Raw genomic sequence first — 16580 nt, 5'->3', positions numbered from 1 at the left:
AACTTGTGTGATGCCACTTAACACATACCATTCTTGAAAAAGAGCATCATTTCCCTAAAGAAATACAAACATGGGTGCTTCTGGGTGGCTCACTCAGCCTCTGACTTCAGCTTAGGTCATGATCTCATGGTTCATGAGTTCAAGCACCGTGTCAGGCTCTGTGCTGACAACTCAGAGCCTGGAGCCTGCTTCAGATTCTGTGTCTCCCTCTCTCGCTCCCCCTCCCATGCTCACACTCTGTCTCTCTCTCTCTCTCTCAAAAATAGATAAACATTAAAATTTTTTAAAAAGAAGTAGAAACTTATTTTCTGAAAAGATTTTGCTATAGTAAACAAAAGAAATGTAAATGGATATATAGATAATATTATCATTTACATATGAGAAGTAGAGATGATCAGTAGCAGAATATTGGATGATGAAGTAGAGGAGGGGAGATCCCGAGATAAAAGGACAATGATAGAGGCAAGCAAAGAATGAAAAAGAAGCTAAATACACAGTAACCAAAATCTACAAGAGCAGCATTTGCCTTATAAAAAACAAAGGCATTCAGGTAAGAGACAAGCTGGAGGATCTGTCCGAGACTGCAGGGGAAAAATACAAAAATGTGGAAATAAATGAAAGAGAAGTTGCCAAATGCAAAATACAGAGTACTAGCCAGGCAGCACATGTGAAGAAGAACAAGGAGCAAATGGAGAAGGGGGTAATAAAATACAAGCTGTGAGCAAAGCCCCTGAGAAGGGACAGAGGATGGACCGGGGCTAAAGCATCCTTGGTGAATTGAACAGACTCATTGAGTTCCAAGCAAAACTAATTAGATACAACTTGATGAAAAATCAAACAGTTCCAAGGATAATAAAATCCCTGAACGCCTTTGGGAAAACACACCCACACAGGTAAGCACACCATCATGCCTCCTCAAATAAACAGTCATTTACAAAAAACCCACCACCGCAGTGAATCCAATCCTCCTAAAATCGCTTCCCCTTAGCATCAAAGGCCGAAGCCAGTGGTGTTGTGAGACCCAAGAACCATTGATCCAGCCAGGATATAATATGCACAGAAGACACAGAAAATTGACACTCAGCCTTCTTGAAAAGCTTGCAAAGACATTGCAGCAGGCTGTAGGATGGCCCCCAAAGATACCAGGTTTTAATGACTGGAGCCTGTAAATATCAGCTTACTTGGAAAAAGGATCTTTGCAGCTGTGATTAAATCCAGGCCCTTGAGATGAGGAGGTGATCCTGGATTCTCCAGGTTGGCCCTACATGCAATCACCCGGATATTTATAAGATGGAAGCAGAGGGAGATTTTATACACAAAGAGGAGAAGACAGACACAGAGCCTGGAACGATGGAGCCCCAAGCTAAGGAATGCCAACAGCCACCAGGGACAGAGGGAATTATTTCATTGGAATAGTGTCTATGCCATAATAAGGCTAAAAGTAGTGGATCTTTATGTAACCTAACAAGGAGACATGGAGTGAAATCTGTTGTAAATACAAGAATTTGACAATCATAGGAGACTTTAACACATCTCTTAGTCAAGTAAATTTCTAAAAAATGTTGCACACCCAAAACAAATATAACACTGTATTTTAGTCACACTTCAGTAAAAACAAAGAAAGAGAACAAAGCCAGAATTTTTTTAGATGATTTTACCACTTACTGATTTTACACTATATATCAGTGCCAGGTCCCTTATATGTGATTTCATCTACAATAATCCTTCTAGCAACACTGCTGGACAGATGCCCAGTTACTGCCATTTTACAGACAAGTAAACTGAGGCTCTGCAAGGTCACCCGATGGGCTGTCACAGAATTAGATTTGAAGCTATGTCTCTGACTCCATAGCCACTGGTTTTTTCCACTGTGTCATGCAGCCTCTTCAGGAAGCATGAACCTTTCATTTTACGGAAAACGTCCAGGGCAGGTTCTGGCTAATGATCAGCAGTCACGGAGCCTTCGTTTGCGAGATGGAAACCAGTCCAAGGTCACCCAGCAAGGAAGGGTGGGACACAAGGAATAGCCTAAGTCCCGCGTTTGTGCGCTCGCCCCGACATCCCAGAACGCCACCACTGCGGCTTCTTCAGTGACCAGAAGTTCAGGTTTATTCTCTCGCTTGTGGAAGTAACAAAAGAATCTTTTTTTCTACTGAATACCAGCTGTGGCCCCAGGAAAGAAGAGCCTTTCATTTCACTCTAGACACCAATGCTTGCTTTGGGCTTTGGTCTGTCTTCTCTGCTTTTGCTCTTTGGATGGTGGGATGATTTAATTATTATTGTCTGCTATTATGATCATGGTTTAATTGTTGGTTTGCAGCTTCGTGGCTCAGAAGGGGGCATTTTATAAAACAAGTGTTATTTTCTTATTGTCGTTTCCAATGTCACTGAGGATAATTTAGGCTGCCTTCTCATTTGGGGGCAGGAGTGATTTCTGACCTCCTTCCCCCCGTAGCAGCTGTTCGTTTGTGTGCCGTTTTCCCTTGTTGTAAAGAGATCTGCAGTTAGAACTCCTATATGTGCGGCATCCATTTCTTCATGGAATGAACAGTTGCTGGGGAGTACCCAAGTCCCTTTCACATTCTGGGGCCCAGTCAGAAGGCAGGTGAAATCAACATGTCAAGATGCTATGGAATTTTTTTCGTTTTTGTGTATCTTTCTAATGTGCAACAGATACAGATGAACCACTTGTAAGCAGTCGGGCATGCAGTATCCAAAAAAAAACAAAAACAAAACCCATGTGTCCACATTTCCTTGGGACTGTGAGAACTGGGGACTGAATCCCAGAAGCACGATTTGCCTGGGAGGTACAGGCAAAGGCACCTGAGAGGTACAGGCACCTGTAGTGAGAATCCAATGTTCTCCTAGCTTGTCAGATGGAGACTCTGGTAGAAAATCTCTTCCTGCTGTTGAGGATGAGTGTCATGAACCATACTGCCTTACCAACAAAGGCTAGCTGGGTCTCAGTAGCGGGCCGGTGGGAAGAGGAAAGGGAGCAAGGGCCAGGTGGGAGAGGCACCTGCTACGGGGAGATCATGGTGGGACTCTGCAGAAACACCACAACAAAAAGGTGTATGGTGATCCTGGACAGGGACAGGCCCCGCAGTCGAGGGTGCCCTGTAGCTGAAGCAGGGGACAGCCAGCTGTGCAATGAAGACCCAGCCCCAGAGAGAGCGGAGCTTCAGGGCACCCCCAGGGAAGTGGGAGAGAGAACCAGACACCCAGGTTGCACCCCAGGCAAACCAGATCCCAGACTTAGGACCCTGAGACCAACTGAAGCCCCTCCTTTGGTGGGAACTGGGCTCCCCGCCCCTGCCCCCGGCCCCGCCCCATCACCGTGGACCAGCTGTCACTAGAAGCACAGGGGCCACACCAGCCTTGCCTTCTACACAGCTTGGATGTATTTGCCATTAGTGCCATTCCTCCGAGACTCTCTCCTCTCTTGACTTCTAGAGCCACACCTTTTTCTGCTTTTTCCTTCTACTTCATAGTCTTAGTCTCCATGGGCTTCTCTTCCCCTGCTCATCCCTAAAGCCAGTGCCCTCCAGACCTCGCTTCTCTGTGCGCGTCTCACGCTGGGCATTGGGCGTGCTTGTCCAGACCCACCCAACTGCACCCCATGCTGTTGTCCTCCTGAAGAACCGCTACTTTCCTGGGGTGCCTGTCTCTCCAGACATCCGTGTCTTCGTGCAGGCTCTCTTCCCTCCCTGGCATTCCCCTTTCTTCTCACACTCCTTGTCCACCTCTTTCATCTGGACGCACCTATTCATCTGGCCAGACTCAGTTCCGTTGTTCCCTTCTCCAGGGGGCCTTGCCTCACCCCCTCTGCCCAAGGTAGGGGACTCCTCTGTGCGCACCTTCACCATAGTCCTCATCACACCACATTTAGGGGCAGGGACATGCCATATTCCCATTGGTGTCCCCAGTGCCTGGTGTGCTGTCTGCATCTAGTACTTGCTATCCCTTGATTGAATGTGTGACTTTCAGTGTCTGTATAGGTTCAGAAAACCCACAAGGCTGGACTCAGTGAGTGAAGACCGTGGTTGCAGCCTCCTCATGTCTCCTGGGTTTGGAGTAGGCTGCTAGCTCTGGCCTGGAGTCTGTGTGGCTAGTCCTGTCTCTTTGGTGGTGATAGAGCACCAACCATACAGTTGTAAGATCCTGGAGGTGGAACAGTAAAGAGAGGTGTCAGAACCTCCAGCAATATAGGGGTATCTCCCATAGCACATAGGATTTAAGTTGCCTCTTGCCATGAGACAGGCACTTGACCAGGAAAGTAGGTGAGTTTGGTTGAACTATGAGTGTTCCTGAAAGATGGCGAACAGTTCATTCATTGATTTGACCAAACCAAGAGCTTAGTTTGGGCCAGGCCTGGTGCTGGGTACCAAAGATACAGAGATGAATGATTCATAAGTATAGCAGTTAAGGAGCTTGGTAAGACAGGTAAGTCAGCGGGAGGCTCTGATACAGCAGGAGTATAGAGAGGGAGCATCTTTCCAGACTGGGGCCATGAGGAGGATATGGGGAATCCCAGGAGCAGCTCCCCACTGGCTGAGGGGTACCGACTGGTACACATTAGTAAGGTGGTGTGTTAGTTTACTGGGGCTGACCTAACAAACGGAGTGGCTTAAAGCAAGAACGGAAATTTACTTTCTCACAGTTCTAAAGCTTAGAAGTTCAAAATCAAGGTGTCACTATAGCTGAGCTCCCTCTGAACACTCTAGGGAATAATTCGTCCTTCTTCTGGCTTCTGGTAGTTTCCAACAACCTTTGGCATTCCTTGCCTCCTACATGTGTCACTCTAGACTCTGCCTCTGTGTTTGCTTGGTCTTCTCCCCGATGTCCCCTCTGTATCTCTCTATTTAGTTTCCCTCTCCCTTCTCTGATGAAGACATCAGCCACTGAATTTAGGGCCCACCCTAATCCAGTATGGCCACATCTTAACTTGATTACATCTGCAAGAATGCAGTTATTTCCAATTAAGTTCACATTGATAGGTACAGGGGTTAGAACTTGAGCGTATCTTTTTGGCGGAGATAGCTCAACCCCCTGCAGGTGATGTGAGGGTGGGAAAGATCACCCTGACCCTGGTAGGGAAGGTGGATCAAAAGGGTGGGAGGGAATTTGGATCCGGGAAGGCCGGTTTCACCTTTTTCTTTTAATGTTTACTTATTTTTGAGACGGAGATAGCACATGCACGGAAGGGCAGAGAGAGGGGGACAGAGGATCCAAAGAGGGCTCCACGCTGCCAGCAGAGAGCCGGATGAGGGGTTCAAACTCACAAACTGTGAGATCAAGACCTGAGCCAAAGTCAGACGCTCAAACCACTGAGCCACCCAGGTGCCCCCAGTTACACGTTTTATGCCTCTGTATGTGCTGTTTCCTCTCTTATGAACTTCCTCTCTCTCAATCTCCTCATGCTTGTCTTTTCTGTCTTCAAAACCACTTCAAAGACGCCTCCTCGAAGTTGTCTTTGCTTCTCTCAGGTAGAAGCCAATGTAAAAGAAAGGCCTTTGGTACCAGAGAGACATGGGTTGACTGTTGGCCCTGACCCTTACTAGCCATTTGATAACCACTCCCCACCCCCCACCACCACCCCTACAAGGGGTCTGCGTTAAACCCTAGGGACTTCAGCTCCCCCATCGGTGAGATGCAGAAGTCGCCCACAAACTGCGAGGGTTTGTTAAGGATATGAGACAATATGCATAAAGTACTTGGCACATGGAATATTTACAAATGTTTTACAAATGTCTCTTCCCCCTGCAGTTATTCCAAGAGCACTTAATCCCATGCTCTTAGCACCTATGGCACATTTGTTAGTTTCCTCCATCAGCAGCAGTGTCCGGGGCAAAGACAGAGCATACATACAGTACGCTTCAGCCTTCTTCCTCAGCCTGTGCTGTGTGTGTCTGTGACCCAAAGAAACAGACACATATGGGAATGAGGCATCTCTCTTTTTTTTAATGTTTATATATTTTTGAGAGAGTGTGGGCACACACACATGTGAGCGGGGGAGGGGCAGAGAGAGAGGGGAACAGAGGATCCAAAGCAGGCTCTGTATTTTCAGCACAGAGCCCGATATGGGGCTCGAACTCACGAACTGTGAGATCATGACCTGAGCCAAAGTCGGGTGCTCAATGGACTGAGCCACCCACATGCCCCGGGAGCGAGGCATCTCTATGAAGGACTACCTTTCGCCTCTCCCCCTTCCTTCCCACCTGGGGGCACGATGGGAACAGGGTCCTCAGATTGCTTCCAGCATGTCAAATGCCAGAAGAAAACTGATGTTCACCTGCAGGGGAGCCACTCAGGCAAGCCTCCAGTCTGCTTTGGCCTGGAATTAGCCCTATCGATCAGAACCTCTGATTAGCATTTTATAGACTTTGATTTCTATAAGATGAGAAAAAGTCTTCATTCAGTAAGAGTCTTAATAAATGTGGTCCGTTTGGCAAAGCAAGTCTTACCTGGCTCTGATCAAGGGTTTCTAATACAAGGAGTCACTGGCCCCCTTGCTATAGCCCCCGGCTACCTGCCCTGCACCAGCCCTTGCCCCTGCTACTGTTCTTCTCTGGGCAGCAAGAGTGGCCTTACAGTGGAAATCGGATCCTGCCAGGCCTCAGACAAAAAATCTCTCAATAAAACCCAAACTTTCCCCGACCCTCAGGGCCCCACCCGACCTGGCCTCTGCCTGCCTTGTCTTGACCCAGCAACAGCCTCAGCGGCCTTTCTGTTGCTCGAACACTCCAGACTGGTTGCCTTTGGGGGCGTTTGCACATGCTGCCCTTTATGACGGGAAGCTTCCTCCCACCTCCTTCTCTGCCTTGCTCTTCCCAGGACTGGCACCTATGAGCCTCTCCTCTTGATTCTACATCACCTCCCTGTCCACTCTCTCGAAAGTGGGTACTCTGTCTCAGCACGCTGCCTCCGTCACTGTGGTTGCCGCAGCTGATAATCTTTTAATGGGTTTGTGTATGTGGGAGTATTGCCCATCTCCAGAAACAACTGGAAAATGACACCCTGTCTGTCATCTTCGCCATTATCTCCCCGCACCCAGCACATGGGAGGTGTTTAAATAAATGAATGCAGTAAGAGATCTGCAACTTCAGCCTCTATCCTTCTGGCTACTGAACTGCATTGTTTCTGCAGGCAAAGGACCTTGGGCTCCCTCCTCTTGCCTCCTGCTCCCACTTCTCCAGACCTTTTCAATGCCAAGCCCTTGACTTTGTCTGATTATCCGATCTCAGCTGAATGCAGAGAGCTGGCCTTTCTAATTCATTGTCTCAAAGATAAGCCCTTTAACCTTGTGTATGATTCACGTGTAAACTATTGATTACTGTTAGGGCCTCCCCAGCCCATGCCTGGCTCCCGGCCATAGCCTCTCCCTTCCGGAGGCACGGGCCGCATTATCAGGGGAAAGAGTGGGAGCACCAAAGTTGGACCTGGACTATAATTATATAATGTAATTCTGGCTCACTCTCAAACCAGCCCTTGACCTTGGGCAAGTTACTCAACCTCTGTAAACCTCCGTATTCTTTTTTTTTTTTTAATATTTTTATTTATTCCTAGGAGAGAGAGAGAGAGCGTGAGCAGGGGAGGGTCAGAGAGAGAGGGAGATACAGACTCTGAAATAGGCTCCAGGCTCTGAGCTGGCAGTCAGCACAGAGCCCGACGCGGGGCTCGAACCCACGAACCGCGAGATCATGACCTAAGCGAAAGTCGGACACTTAACCGACTAAGCCACCCAGGCGCCCCTAAAACCTCCGTATTCTTAAAGATGGGAATGAAGCCATCTTTACAAGATAAAGATGGTCCTACAGGCTAAGCACATTGCAAAAGTGCTTTATACACGGTGGTTGTTATATAAACATGTTTTCTTTCATTTCCACCTAGTCTCCATAGTCTCTCTGCTCAGCTTCCTATCAGATGGCTCCCCCTGAGATTTCATTCATTCGTTCATCGATTCATTCACCCATTCAGTAATTCGCCCTCAGGGAGCTCAGTGGGCCTGTAACTAAAAGGACGAAGTGCAAGCTCTTCTAGCTAATTTGGAGCCTCATTATCTTCACTCTCTCAGCACAGCTCTGTTTTCTAGAACATCCTGACGCCACTTGAACTCCAGTGTGGGAGTCGCCTCTCTTCCCAGCCCCTTAACCTGCCTCTGCCCCCGGGTCTTGTCTCATGTTATTAACCCAAAGCAAACACACTCCCTTTCACGCTGTTCAAACTTCAAGCCTCATCTCCTCCTTCCTTCTCTGACAAGTCTGACCCAGAACATCGCTCGTTCCCGCGAGCATGCGCAGCAGCACCGCACTGCTCAGGCCCTGGTCTGTTCCTGTGGGTGGGGCCAATTTCCCGGTGAGTAACGTGGAGAAAGCAGAGAAGGAAGGGGGCAGTTGGCACAGCAGTGAGTACGCTTGTTTGCTCTCCTTCCTGGGGGGCTCTTTCTTCCTCCTTCCAATCAAGTGCGGGGCCCCAGGCTGCCAGTCAGGTTCCTGCTGAATGCTTTGAAGGGAAGCCCATCCGTCTTTACTCTGCCAGAGGAACGAGAACCCACACAAGCTTCTGGTGTGGAGGACCTCCACCCAGACCTGCAAAAGGATTTGCTCAGGAAATCCAGGAGATTCACTTGAATCCTGTTAGAACTAACTGGTAGCTGAAAATAAGAAACACACACACATCCAATAATAAATATGTAACTAAAGATTAAATCTCATTCACAATGGAATTTTTAAAAAATAATTTAGAGGCACCTGGGTGGCTCAGTTGGTTAAGTGTCCAACTCTTGATTTCAGCTCAGGTCATGATCTCACAGTTTGTGAGATCAAACCCCACATTGGGCTCTAATGCTGACAGTGCCAGCCTGCTTGGGATTCTCTCTCTCTCTCTCTCTCTCCCCTGCACTCTCTCTCTCTCTGCCTCTCCCCCACACTCTCTCTCTCTAAAATAAATATTTTTTAAAAAGAATTAGTACAGGGGCGCCTGGGTGGCTTAGTTGGTTAAGCGTCCCACTTTCGCTTAGGTCATGATCTCGCGGTTGTGGGTTCGAGCCCCGCGTCAGGCTCTGTGCTGACTGCCAGTTCAGAACCTGGAGCCTGTTTCAGAGTCTGTGACTCCCTCTCTCTCTGACCCTCCCCTGCTCACGCTGTCTCTCTCTCTCTCCTAGAAATAAATAAAATATTTTAAAAATTATCTTTAAAAAAAAGAATTTAGTACAAAGTATGCAAAAGAAAAACATGACAAAGAAGAAAACCATGAAACTTTACCAAGGTACATGAACTAAGCCCTAAATAGGTTAAGATAGCTATAGTGTTCCTGGCTGGGGAAAATAGCATAAAGATATCAGTTTGCCCAAATTAATCAATACATGTGTGCAATTCCAATCAAAGTATCAGTGGGATTTTTTTTAGAACTTGATAACTGTAAAGTTCATGTCAAAAGATAAATTTGGAAAATAGCAGAGAAATTTCGGGAAGGGAGATGGAATATGAAGAGGGACTTGCCTTGTAAGAATATCAAAATATGATGGGGTGCCTGGGTGGCTCAGTTGGTTGGGCATCTGACTTCGGCTCAGGTCATGATCTCACAGTTCATGAGTTCAAGCCCCATTTCAATCTCTGCACTGACAGCTCAGAGCCAGGAGCCTATTTCAGATTCTGTGTCTCCCTCTTTCTGTGCCCCTCCCCCACTTACGCTATGTCTCTCTCTCTCTCTCTCTCTCAAAAATAAATAAATATTACAAAATTATTTGAAAGCAACCAGAATAACTTTTAAAAAATTAATATCAAAATATGAAATAAGAAAACAGAACTTAAGGAGGCGTGTTCATGATACCACAAGTAGCATCGTTATAGACAAGGAGGGAGCCCTGGAACTAAGGAGAGCATCTAGAATCAGACTCATGACCAAAGCATGGCATTTCAAACCCATGGTGGGGGCCTGGATTGTTCAGTGACAAGCGTCCTCCTTCCCCAGGTATTCGTGAGCACCATCCAAAGTTGTCAGGGACATCCTAGGCCCTGGGGCTACCATCGTGAATAATACCTGCTCTTACACTCATGAAAATCATCTTCTAGTTGGGCAGACAGATAGTAAGCAAATGAATAAACTAAGCATGGACTACAATAAAGAGGAGGAAGTAAACGAAGCATTTTGATAGTCACAACACGGGTGGTAGTGGGACAGGCAGTGGGGCAGTCGAGTGTCCATTTCGAAACATAATGAACCTACAAATCTCAAAAACTAGAATTAACAAGGTCTAGGAAAATACTGAAGTTTTGATGTTCAATCATTGTGGGAAGGAGCAGACTTGCCCACGCATAAGATGACCCCCCAGTACCCTTAAAGGAAAAGCTTACCACACTCTATTATATCAAATGAATAACCCCTAAACCAAAATAGACATCGTGAACAAAATGTAAAGGGCAAAGAGACACCAGACACTAGGAGAAAATATTAGCAATATATGAAAGACAAAATGTATAAAAATAATAATAATTATTATGCTAGAATTATAGTTAAATTGTAAATAGAATTTTAAAAGACAACTCAATGAAGATGGATAAAGGTTATGAAGACATACAAATGGCCAATAAATATATGCAAAGATATGCACCCTAACTAAATTATCTCAACTTAAAACCAGTGAGATTCCATTTGGGTTTAGCAGATGGGCAAGTATCTAATATAGAATATATTTACAACATTGTAATGTCTGATGTTCATGAGGTGAAGTTTAGAAAGAAGAGTCTTATGAATGCTGTTTAGTGGGAATATAAATTGATACGATCACTTAAGGGAATAATTTAGCAGCATTTATCAAAAATGTATAAGTATGCACCCATCTTCCCCCAAAAGTTCTTCCTACAGTCAACTGAAATATTGACAGAAATGTGCGAAGCTATCTAAAGATGGGAACGCGCCTTGCCGTCTTATGTGAGATAGTAAAATATAACCATGTCCATTTTTGTAGACAAAAAAAAATGAAGTGTGCATATTATGTCCATAACACAATCTTAAGTGAAGAAAGCTACATGAAATTATGTAAAATATGGTCCCATTTGGGGGGGAAAATGCATGTGTGCAACACTGAAAAGAGCCTGAAAGGATATACACCAAAACTAATATCAAGTAAAAAGCTTTGGAGAACAGATTGGTTTGTGTAAGAAACTTTTTAAAAATTCAGTACATCTACATATTGTTTGTCTTTTTCTGCCTTGAGGGTGTCTTATTTTTATAATTTAAAAAGAAATTTTTTAAAAAGAGATAGTGATAAATGGATTGGATCCTAGAACAGAAAAAGGGCACCAGTGGAAAAACTTGAAATCCAAATAAACTCTAAGAGCTGAGTTCATAATAACGCACTGGTTTGGTCCCTTAGTTGTGACGAATGTACCTGGGAAATGTGAGACATGAACAGTGGGAGAGATAGTGAGAGGTCTGTGGAATTCTCCATATTATCTTTGCAACTTTTCTAGAAGCCTAAAATCATTCCAAAAGAACAGTTTGTTAATAAAAGAGATTGAGAGAGAAGAGAGTCACACAGGCTGGTAGTTAAGGTAGCTTTGGCAACCAGAACATTTTGTTCTGGAAGAATTTGGGATTCTTACTCAGCTGCCCTGCTCTGGGAGCTCTGTCTGTGGCCTGCAGTCACCCTCCACATGGTAACCCCTGCCTGGCCTTCTCGAATCCTGAGGGATTATCTAAACCAAGCCTGTGTGTAGACAATATCCTGAGTTTTGTTCCCGGAAATGAATAAGTAGGCTCACCCCTCTCCCCACCACAGCCCTGTCAGCTTTTCAGACGCCCCAAAAACCCCTTACCTTTACCTCTCCTCCCCCCACACATACACGTACACCTCTTTTCCTAAGACTTAGTTTTTTAGAACGGATTTAGTTTCACAGTAAAATTGAGACAAAGGTACGGGAGTTTCCCATTTGCCTCCTGCCCCCATACATGCACAGCTTTCCCCACAATCAACATCCCCCACCAGGGTGGTACATTTGTCACAGATGATGAGCCTACACTGGCACATCATTATCCCTCCAAGTCCATAGTTTCCATTAGGGTTTACTCTTATGTGCATGCTATAGGTTTGGACAAATGTATGATGACATGTATCCACCATTATGGCGCCCTAAGAGTGTTTGCACCACCCTAAAAATCCTTTAACCCACCCGTTCATCCCTCCAAGCATTCAGCCCCTAGCAAGCACTGATTTTTTTTTAACCATTTCCATAGTTTTGTTTTTTCCAGAATGTCATATAGTTGGAATCCTACAAAATCCTACAAAAAGAATGGCTTCTTCCACTTAGTGGTATGCAATCAAGTTTCCTCCATGTCTTTTCATGCCTTTTTAGCTCATATCTTTTTAGTGCTGAATACTATTCCATTGTCTGGATGTGCCACAGTTTATCCATGCACCAACTGAATAACACCTTGGTTGCCTTCAAGTTTGGGTAGTTATGAATAAAAGTGCTCTAAACATCTGTGTGTGGGTCCTTGACGACCTAATTTTTCAGCTCCTTTGGATAAACACCAAGGAACATGATGGCTGGATGGTATGATAAGAAGAGTATGTTTACTTTTGTCAGAAATGGCCAGACTATCTTCCAAAGTGGCCGTACCGTTCTGCATTCCCACCAGCAATGTGTGAAGGTTCCTGTTTCCCTCCTCAACACTGGGTGTTCTGGATTTGGGCCATTCAAAGAGGTCTGCAGTGGCATCTCCTTGCTCTTTTCATTTTCATTTCCCTGATAACATGATGTGGAGCATCTTTTCATATGCTTATTCCCCATTTGTGTACTTTTGGGGCAGTATCTGGTAAGGTCTTTTGCCCATTTTTAAATCAGAGTTATTTGTTTTCATATTGTTGAGTTTTAAGAATTCTTTGTATATTGGGGCCTCTGGACGGCTCATTCGGTTGGGCGTCCAACTCTTAGTTTCGGCTCAGGTCATGATCACAATGGTTCATGAGTTTGAGCCCCACTGTCAGTGCAGAGCCTGCTTGGGATTCCCTCTTGCTCCGACTCTCTGCCCTTCCGCCATTCATACTGTCGCTGTCTCTCTCAATATAAATAAAACTTAAAAGAAAAAAAAAGAATTCTTTGTATATTTTGGATAACAGTCCTTTGTCAAATGATGTCTTTTGAAAATATTTCCTCCCAGTCTATGGCTTGTCTGCTCTTTTCCTTGACCTTATCTTTTGCAGAACAAAAATTTTTAGGTTCAGGGAAGTCGAGCTGATCAGTGGTTTTTTTCCACGGATCGTGCCTCTGGATGTTATTTAAAAGTCATCCCCACACCCATGGTCATCTAGGATTTCTGCTATGTTGTCTTCTAGGAGTTTATAGTTTTATGTGTACAGTTAAGTCTGTGATCCATTTTGAGTTGATTTTTATGAAGGGTCTCAAGTTTAAATCCATTCTTTGCAAGTGGGCATCCAGTTGTTCCAACACCATTTGTTGAAAAGACTGTCTTTGCTCCTCTGTAAAAAATCAGTTGACTATATTTATGTGGGTCTATTGCGGGGCTCTCTATTCTGCTCCACTCATCTATTCCTTCACCATCACCTTGATTACTGCAGCTTTGTGGTAAGCCTTGACATCAGTCTCCAGTTTTGTTCCTCTTCGATATCATGTAGCTGTTCTGGGTCTTTCACCTCCCCATACAAACTTTAGGATCAGTTTTTCGATATCCACAAAATGATTTTTGGGGATTTTGATTGGGTATAGGCCTTCTCAGCATCCCCTCACTGTCTCGAATGATTTGGATGTGGACTCAGGAGTGACATCTGGGGACTATTGTGTACCATGGAGAGACAGGTGGGGTTTGACAGTGGCAACATGAAGCTCATAATAATAAACAAGATGCACAAAATCTACACCCCCTCATCCCTGTCCCCAGGGGTCCCCAATGGGAGGAGCAGGCTGGATGAGGGTGCTGCCAGACACTGCTTTCCCTTCCTTCTTGCAAGTCTTGCTTAGGTTTACGCCCTTCTCTGACCGGAAGCCCCTGGGAAGAAGATGCTGGGCCCAGGGTGACTGCCTGCCTCTTCTCTCTGTTCAGGCTCCACTTCCTGGTGTTTGACACAGAGGAGGTCCATGACGTGCTGCGCATCTGGGACGGACCTGTGGAGAGTGGGGTTCTGCTGAAGGAGCTCAGCGGCGCGGCCCTGCCCAAGGACCTGCACAGCACCTTCAACTCTGTCGTTCTGCAGTTCAGCACCGACTTCTTCACCAGCAAGCAGGGGTTTGCAATTCATTTCTCAGGTCTGTGCTCACTCTCTGCGCATCCCTCTCCATGTGTCCTGCAGCACAACAGGAGCCTTCCCCACCAACCCCTCTCCAGTGCCTCCTTTCCTCCACCCCTTCCCTCATGTAGAGATATTCATGGAGCAGATGCTATGTGCCTGGGACCTGGCCAGCACTTGTTCAGATATCTGTGCTGAGCTGACGCAGCAGGGGAAGACAGGCAGGCAGCTTAAAAGACACTAACATGCAAATTGATGAGTGTCTGGAGGGTGAAATATAAACTATGATGCTCACCTTGGAGCATCAAGGAAGACGCTCCAGAAAACACAGTGGTCCAAGCTCAGACCTGAAGCATGAAGGAAAGGCAGTGTTTCATGGAGGGGATAGTCGATGATGATATGGAATTTGGAGGTGCCAGAGTGGGACCTGGGGGCATCTGTGGGTCCCTGTTAGATGTAAAAGGGAGAAAAGGGTGCCCTAGGTGCCCAGAGCATGTGTGCAAGTACAGAGGCAGGAATACAGCTTCCAGACATGCGGGCTGAAACACGAGGAGCAGTGGTGTGGGGCTTGGTCATGAAAGAGCCACTCTGACATGCCGCATGCTCTGATTCTTAGTCTAGTGCAAATCTCCATAAGGACTGGGAGCCAAACGTGAATGATCTAAATTCGATTAATTATGTACTATAGTAGCCAATTATGGAGGAGCATGACAAAGAGCTACCAAAAATGGGTAAGGCTCAACATCCAAGTCCCAGTGTTAGATAATTCATGTATTGGTCCTGCCTCTCCCTGTGATGCATCGTCTCATCTCCTCTGAAGTGCCTCTTCCGTCACTCATTTCCCTGCACGAGAGACTCTGCCTCGGTTTATGCTTATGTTTATTATACAGCAGCTGTCTTCATTACCATCTCCTTACTCCACTGTGTGTGATGGGAGGGGGTGGTTTCCATGGTGATTCCAGAGCAAGCCTGCGTGGCACCCTTGCCATGTCTTTACCTCCACAGTCTCACCTGGTTGGTGTATTAGCTAAGGGTGGTTGGGTATATTTCTGGCACCAGTTAGACTATAATGGTGTCACAAACCTACTTCTAGTTCTTGTGTGCATCTGTTTTCTCCATGGAGATGGGCATTCAACAGTCTGTAGGGCAGATGAGGGTCTCCAGGATTATGTTCCTTTATACTCATTAACTTGCCCTATTAACACTCATGCAAGCTTCCAGCCTAGCGAGGAATCGCTCCTTGCAGGGTTCATTGGGAGTCTTCCTGGAATTCCAGCACCCATTGGTCAATACCATAGAGAGTCTCTGGGGACCAGGAGTAACACTGATCTCATCTAAGATTAGGTTCCCACCACGGGACAGCAATGGAGTCATATTAGATAAGCATTTCCCACCATCTGTTCCCTGGAGTTCCATGGACTGTTAGTTAATGTTGCTGGAAAAAGAACTTTACATGATCAAACAATGTTGAGGAGGTGCTTAGGTCAAGGCAGACCTTGAGAGGCTATCTGTAATTTCGGGCCCCTGAGAACTTCTGGTATGCCGAGGCGGGTAAATTCAGAAGGTATCTCTCTTATGGGTCACTATTCCCAAACATATTTGACCATGGATGGCTTTTTTCCTAGACTATCTCAAGAGACTAGCATTTTATGGGACAGACTTTGGAGATTACTGGGATAAGTTGTAAAGGATCCTCTAGCAGTGTGAAGAGAATACTAAAGAGACAGCTCAGTCCATTCTCCGGGGAAAGGAGGACCATGAATAATTAAACCAGACATGTATTTTTCTCTGATTATGCCCCAGCTAATGGTTATGGCTGGGGAAAAAAACCAAAAAACAACTCCTCTTAATTGCGATGAAAATTCCCCCATGGATTTGCATTATCTGACCTCCACTGCACGCTCAGTATGGCCACATGGGATAAAGTCCCTGGGCACCCTTGTAGGCTGTGCCTTTGCCCAGCAGCCCATGCTGCCTCCTCATGCATCGCCCAGCCCATAGACTTAGAATTCACCCTTCAAGGTTCCTGTTAGATGCTACTTCCTCCTAATCTCCCCTTTCAGAATAAATTGCTGTGGCCTATGGCACCCCTTGCTCTTTCCTTCTGCTTCGTTGGGACATCGTCAATTCCAGACACTGCCTTGGCTCAGAGATGGCCACATATTTGCCATTCCAGAGGCAGCTCTTAGAGAGTCAGGGCCACGTCCTGCCATTAGACTCCCCCACAGCATGGGCATGCCACCAGTGCTCAATCACTGCTTCCTGAATTAACAGTCACGTGACCACCTGAACACATGAATGGCTGGTTTTCTCTAACACAAGCCTGTCCTGA

At 45.9% G+C, this 16580-nt stretch overlaps 1 protein-coding gene across 1 annotated transcript in view; it reads left to right on the top strand.

The window, feature by feature from the left end:
• CSMD2 (CUB and Sushi multiple domains 2) overlaps positions 1-16580 on the top strand; it is a 543202-nt gene that overhangs the window by 371449 nt on the left and 155173 nt on the right. The window contains 1 exon segment of the mRNA XM_077769466.1: positions 14065-14267. Coding sequence (XP_077625592.1) covers positions 14065-14267 — 203 coding nt within the window.

This window comes from Crocuta crocuta, unplaced genomic scaffold (assembly GCF_008692635.1).
Source record: "Crocuta crocuta isolate KB4526 unplaced genomic scaffold, BGI_CrCroc_1.0 scaffold351, whole genome shotgun sequence".
Taxonomy (NCBI): Eukaryota; Metazoa; Chordata; class Mammalia; order Carnivora; family Hyaenidae; genus Crocuta; species Crocuta crocuta.
This window is presented reverse-complemented; position numbering and strand designations above follow the sequence as displayed.